Source organism: Galeopterus variegatus, unplaced genomic scaffold (genome assembly GCF_000696425.1).
Source record: "Galeopterus variegatus unplaced genomic scaffold, G_variegatus-3.0.2 Scaffold4781, whole genome shotgun sequence".
Taxonomy (NCBI): domain Eukaryota; kingdom Metazoa; phylum Chordata; class Mammalia; order Dermoptera; family Cynocephalidae; genus Galeopterus; species Galeopterus variegatus.
In genome coordinates this window covers 119917-126863 of record NW_007730892.1, presented here as the reverse complement: position 1 = coordinate 126863, position 6947 = coordinate 119917, and the positions used below count along the sequence as shown (strand labels likewise).

General features: G+C 40.1%; 2 protein-coding genes across 2 annotated transcripts in view; both read left to right on the top strand.

Annotated features, from left to right (window-relative positions):
* Positions 1-1171, top strand: part of FLT3 (fms-related tyrosine kinase 3) — a 47786-nt gene extending 46615 nt beyond the window's left edge. Inside the window, exon 23 of the mRNA XM_008588347.1 lies at positions 596-1171. Coding sequence (XP_008586569.1) covers positions 596-718 — 123 coding nt within the window. The 3' untranslated portion in view covers positions 719-1171. The remainder of the gene's footprint in view (positions 1-595) is intronic.
* A 4870-nt stretch (positions 1172-6041) lies between these two features.
* The window catches only part of URAD (ureidoimidazoline (2-oxo-4-hydroxy-4-carboxy-5-) decarboxylase), a 15327-nt gene continuing 14421 nt past the window's right edge, over positions 6042-6947 (top strand). Inside the window, exon 1 of the mRNA XM_008588346.1 lies at positions 6042-6216. Within this exon, the coding sequence (XP_008586568.1) occupies positions 6042-6216 (175 nt within the window). The remainder of the gene's footprint in view (positions 6217-6947) is intronic.

The window sequence follows — 6947 nt, the reverse complement described above, 5'->3', positions numbered from 1 at the left end:
GGGGGGGGGGGGGGGGGGGGCGCCGCTGCGCTTCCCAAGCGGCGCACTATCCAGTGCGCCACCAGGCCGGCCCTCTGTATACTTTTCTGTATTGCTTAAATTAGCTCTATGAATGAGTGTTCACTTCATAATCAGAAAAAAAAAGTAAAGTTATTTTCATTTTGGGGAAAAAAAAAAAGTCACCAACCTCCCAAGTGAAAACTCAAGAATCAGTCCCCTGTATTTTTTTTATTGAAATAATTGATTATACATATTTGTGGGTCAGTCCCTGTATTAAGTGATAATGAGCAGATTTCTTTTTGTGGCCTTTCTCTTTGATGATTTTCTGCACGATTGTAAGATTTCTAGAGTGACATTTTATATCTGAGTAGAAGCAATAATGAAATATTTGACTCTGACTTGATTTCTTCATTAATAGAAGGACCAAAATTGCTTTGTCAGTTAATCTGTAGAATATACTCTAAGACCTGTGCATAATAGAAGTACTTATGGATATGAAACAATCATTTTTATTTAAATAATTTACAATAAAGGCACATAATGTATAAGTCTTAATCAGATGGTAATCAGTGTTCTCTTTCCTGTCTGTCTCCAGATGTATCAGAACATGGATGGCCATAATTCAGAACATCCTTCCATCTACCAAAACAGGCGACCTTTTAGCAGAGAGATGGATTCAGGGCCACCCTCTCTACAGGCTCAGGTTGAAGATTTGTAGAGAAACAATTTAGTCTTAAGGACTTCATCCCCACCCCCACGCCCCCGCCTACCTTAAACAGGCTGTAGATAACCAAAACAAGATTTATTTCATCATTAAAAGAAAATATATTACCAACTGCTGCTTCGCCGGACTTTTCTCTAGAAGCTGTCTGCATTTACTCTTGTTTTGAAAAGGACTTTTGTAAAATCAAATCATGGTGTGTGCAAGGCAGGAGGAGCCAGTAATTCACTTCATTGGAGCGCTGACCTGCGTCCAAGGCTTTTCAGGCTGGCTTGGGTGGAAATTGGGTACCCGAAATGTAGTATATTCTTGTAAATACACAAAGCAAACCACTTGCTAAGGAGAAGCTAATATGATTTTTTAAAATCTATGTTTTAAAATAATATGTAACTTTTTCAGCTATTTAGTGATATATTTTATGGATGGAAATAAAATTTCTACTATAGAAAAGTTCGTCATTGAATTATTTACATGGTATATTTAGGGCAAGACAACGAGATTGTGTGCAGTGTTTTGTTTGTATGTGTGTGTTTCTGTTGAGAAGTCCCATTCCATGAGATTTTTTGGGTTTTTTTTTTTTTTTTTAAGTTTACCTTATTTCGCTGGCTGGCTGGCTGGCTGGGGGGTTAAACCCTTGCCTTTGGTGTTATAAGGTGGTGCTCTAACCAACTGAGCTAACCGGGCAGCCTTCTCCACTGAAACCTCGTGAGGGCTTTTTGTCTAGATCATCTGGTGGGCTCTTTTTAACAGAGTCTACCTACTGTAAGCTGTTATCTATCTTAAGTAAATGTCCTATCTTTTCAGTGGATTTTTAAAAGTTTGAAAGCAGGTATGATTTATACCAATTTGTATGCTTAACTCCTATATAATATTTGTATATACAGGCAGGATGCAATAAATGTATGTATTCAAGTAAAAGCATAAAATATGCTTGATATTAAAAATGCAAATCATTTTCTACTTTTACTTATGTAATAAGTGAAATCCCTCTTTTATTCACACAACCCAAATACCAACATGCTTCTTTAGGAGAACTACTGTTAAAGCTTAAGGCATTTTTTCCCCCATCTTATTTAAGTGTATTTACATTATTCATACATATTTACACACACACTTCTTTGTTTTTTACATAAATGAATCACCCTAGCTATATTTTCAAATGTGCCTGTTGTTCCATACGATGTATCAACATTTACCTAAATATTTCTATTTGTGAGGCCCTTCTCAGTGTGCTAGGCACTATGTTAAGACCAATGCATATCTATGCATTATTTCATTTAATTTTTGTAACTACCTTACTAAGTAGGTACTAAAATTACACCAATATTTTTTTTCCCTGAGGAAATTGAAGCTGAAGTTAATAACTTGTAGTCTCCAAACCATGTTAACACTTCCCTTGAGATTACTCTTGGGTTCTACTTTAATTTTATTGCATTTATTTATTTTTTATTGTGGTAAAAAAATACATAAAATAAAATATACTATCTTAACATGTTTAAATATACAGTTCAATAATGTTAGGTATCTTCTTATGGTTGTGAAACATCTACAAAACTCTCTCATTTTGCAAATCTGAGACTCTGTGCCCATTAAACACTAACTCCCCATTCCTTCCTCCCCCAGTCCCTTGCAACCACAATTCTACTTTCTGTTTCTATGAGTCTGACAACTCTAGGTATCTCATATAAGTGGAATCATACAATGTTTGTCCTTTTATGCCTGGCTTATTTCATTTAGCGTAGTGTCCTCAAGGTTCATGTATGTTATAGCATATGTCAGAATTCCTTTGTTTTTAAAGTTGAATAATATTCCATTTATGCATGTACTATATTTTGTTTATCCATTCAACCATAGATGGACACTTGGTTGCTTCCACCTCTTGGCTGTTGTGAATAATGCTGTGAACATGGGTGTGCAAACATCTCTTCAAGACCCTACTTTCAATTTGGGGGGGGGCGGGGAACATATCCCCAGAAATGGGATTGCTGGGTCATATGGTAGTTCTATTTTTAACTTTTTGTGATATTTTTTATTTGTAAGAACCTGTTGTGGTGAGTGTGTATTTCTTCAGCCATCTTTGTCAATTCCCAGTTCACAGTAAGAGCACTGTGACTTGGGGTATTAACTTCTTCCTAGCGTATGCAGTTTGGTGGGACTTTAGTCAGGTAGCTTTGCCTTCTAGCCAAGTAGGGTCCTTGACCCACACTAGGATAATAAACTTCCTTTCTTGTGCTGGAACTTTGTACCTTGGCTAGATTCAAGCAAGGTTGGGAAAAGGAGTTGGAGCTTATTTATACAGTATCAGTTGTTGAGAAGAGTGACACAGTTCCCACTTCCTAGATTTCTGGAGCTGCTTTGTTCCCTCTTCTTTCCCAAGCCTTAGTCTCCAGTCTTTCTGTCAGCCACAATGTCTCTTTAGTAAGTCTTCTCTGCTGCAGTGAGCCCAAGTATGCCTCTGCTTACAACCTGAGAACCTTGACAGGTACCGCTGTCCTGACTCACAGGCTCCTCAGCAGGACTGGGAATTTCATCTGCTTTACCTTCTCTAGAAAGTCCCCTCTGCTTTGGTCTGCCCATGCATGGTCTTTCTAGCTTTGAGGAATATATGAATTTATTTTCATTTTTATATTCTTCTATTATCTTGATAGGATTTGAGGGGGGACTTGAGCCACAGGTGTTTGGTAAGCCCTCTTGAACTGCTTGTCCCACAATGATCGTTGGTAATAATAGGGAGGAAAATAAATGAATTTCCTTCTACCAGAGTGATTTTGCTCAGGACACATGCACACTTTGGACATGACTTCTCTGTGGATGGAGCCAAATAAATACGTTTATACCTGGACTCACCAATGGAGTACACCCCTTGTGTGCAGTGCTAAAGGATTCGATTTCCCTGTAAATGAATATTCTCTTGTTCGTGAGCTTTATAAAAATGGTCTCCTACTCTATGTAGACTTCCAGATCCTGCTTTCCTTACAAAAATCAGCATTCTCCTTCTAAGATTCATTCGTGGGATTACCTGGAGCTGAAGTTCCTTCATTTCACTGATGTACACTGTGAGTATGAAATTACCACTGTTTATTCATCCTCACACTAATGACATTTGGATAGTTTTTTGGGGTAGTGATTCAGAGGTGTTCTTCATATTATCATACTTTATAACACCTTTTGCATATGAAAATATGGTATCTAATAGGCAGCATTCTCTGTGAAATGATGGCACTTATAAACGTCTATAGGGAAAATGAAATTAGACTCATTAAACCCAACTCTTACCACACAGTTGATTTTAATTTGGGTTAAATTGTGTTACTGACATAAGTACTTATTTTTACCATCGCATAAAAATGCAACTTACAAGCACTAATTTTGGCCCAGTGTTGCTGTTTCACTGGGGCAGCCCCATCTGCTAGGCCTTTGTGGTAATCTTGCCAGTAGGTGACGCCCTAGCACTGCTGTTTTTTTTACTTGATCCCAGGCACCAGGCAAATTTTAAGTAGCAGAATTACAGAAAAGGTCAATGAGTTGCTTACAGGAAAGACAACTCTTTATACAGATAACTTGAATTCATTTGTTCGGTATCCAGTTGCTTTTTGACTAAGGTAACGAGTGTGCATTTTATGTGCGTTATCACATTCCCAGCATCAACTGAGCAGCCTATTGTCAGATGCTTTTATAGAGCCTGGTTTTTATCACTCTAATCTACACCGTGTATTCATTTGAACTTGTTCTTCTCAGAGCACCTTCCATGCTTAGGAAGTGTAACTAGTATGACTTTTGGAAATGTTTTGCACTTTCAGTTCTAAAGGGAAATAGCAATAATATCTTTATTTTTAAGTTCTGCCCCCTCCTTTTGTCTGACTTGACTTTCAACATTACTTTTGTTTGAAGTGTAACTAGTATGACTTTTGGAAATGTTTTGCACTTTCAGTTCTAAAGGGAAATAGCAGTAATATCTTTATTTTTAAGTTCTGCCCCCTCCTTTTGTCTGACTTGACTTTCAACATTACTTTTGTTTTGAGTATACAAGGGTACTTCAAAAAGTTCTTGGAAAAATAGAATTGAGAGATAATATGAATCTTTTCATAACCTTTTTGAAGTATCTGAGCACACCAGAGACATTAGGGTGTGAAATCTAACCTGTGTGGTCAATTGGCAATCTAATTCATCCTACAGTGTTTCTTGGTGCCTGCCATGGGCACAGTTCTAGGCACCCAGGATACAGAAGCAAGAAGATGCAAGGTTTCTAGGCTCCCAGGATCAGTAGGGTCTGAGCGGTGATATGCAAGTAAATAAATGCAATAAGCAAGGTGCTTTCAGATAGGGATAGATACATTCAAGAAGAAAATAATGCAGAATGGCATTTGAGAGACTACTGAGAACGGGGTAGAATTATTCCTTAGACACCTCATCCTGTTTAATGAACATTTGTTAAGTACCTATTGTGCTAAGCATTTGGGATACAGGGAAAGGGTAAAGCATAGTACCTGTCCTCTAAGGCAGCAGTAACAACAGATGGGAAGTCAAGTTCCAATTGGTTGACCTGTGTATTAGTCCGTTTTTGTGTTGCTATAACAGAATACCTGAGACTGGGTAATTTATAAAGAACTTGGCTCATGATTCTGGGACAGCTGCATCTGGCACAGGCCTCAGGCTGTTTCTACTCCTGGTGGAAAGTGGCTGGCAGTGGGCAGGTACAAGCAGATCACATGGCCAGAAGAAGAGAGTGAGGGGAGGTGCCAGGGTCTTTTAAACAACCAGCTCTAGCGGGAACTAATCACGGGAGAACTCACTACCCCCACTCCCCAGGGACAGCATTAATCCATTCATGAGGGATCTGCCACCATGACCCAAACAGCTCCCAACACTGTCACAGTGAGGATCAGATTTCCACATGCTTTTTGGGGGGACAATAACATCCAAAATCTATCGACTTGTAACCTGTGTGAATAATCAGGGAGAATTTCCCTAGGATAATGATGACATTAAAATACTAATAACACCAAAATTTTATGAGTATCTGGCTCGACCACTCAGTGAAATGTGGCCCCTCCTGGCTTTGATTATGGGAACGCTTTGATTGGAAATGTTCACCATGCAGAGATCTCTACTTCCTGGATTAGAACCTTAAGCCTGTGTTTGTTCATTACACACATATTCTGGATTAGCTTCTCCCAGAGGCATTAAAACATGCTAAACTGGTGTTTCATAAAAAGCAAGCTTGTGCATTCAGCAAATATAACCCGGTGAGCAGAGCTGGCATCCGTCACTCACCGAGAGGGGAGCTGGGCGCACTGCTGCCTGCAGTCGAACACAAGCAATGGACACTGAGAAGGTCAGCTCCATGGACTCTGGAGAATTTACGGACGTGTTTGGGAATGTCATTGAGAGGTGTCCTCTGATTGCAGCCACTGTTTGGTCTCAGCGCCCATTCTCTGACTTGGAAGATTTGGAGAAGCTCTTTTTTGCCTTTATTGACTCTCTTCTACAGGAAGGTAAGGCTTCAGTATTAGACATTCTTTGCAAAGGGATTTCAAATATGCGTATCAAAATATTTTTAGGTAGGGCCGGCCCGGTGGCAAACTGAATAAGTGCGCCGCTTGGGAAGCGCGGCAGCGCTCCCGCCTGAGGGTTCGGATCCCACATGCAGACCGGTTCCCGCTCACTGGCTGAGCGAGGCGCGGGAGCAACACCGAGGGTTGCGGTCCCGTTGCCGGACACGGAAAAAAAGACAAAATATATATATATATTTTTAGGTATTTTAGTCTGGCTGCTTATACTTGCTGTATTTATTTAGCAATTTTTATTGGAAAATTCAGTAAGTTTTCTCAGGTTTAGTACATGGGAGTCAGGCACTTGCAAGGTGTTAGGTCAGAAATGGACAGAAGGAACGTACCTGGGCGAGGAAAAGTGGCTGTTCCATGGGAGTGTTAGAGCTGCGAGGTCACAAGAGGAACCGGACGAAAGGCCTCACTCAGGGTGACTTAGAGGCCAAAGGTCAGGCCAAGGGCCCAGCCTCTCTCAGCCACTGAGTGTTTGCTTTGGGAATGTCTGTATGCAACAGAGGAGATATTAGAATATCTCAGGAGCCCAGGGGACAGGGCAAATGGCTGACATTTTTACTAGAAGGGGCCAGTTTGGGCTGGACTGCTGAGGAAAGTGACTTCATTCAGATCAGTAACTCCCCGAGGGAATGAGGAAGAAAAGAGGCGAATCCGAAGGAATC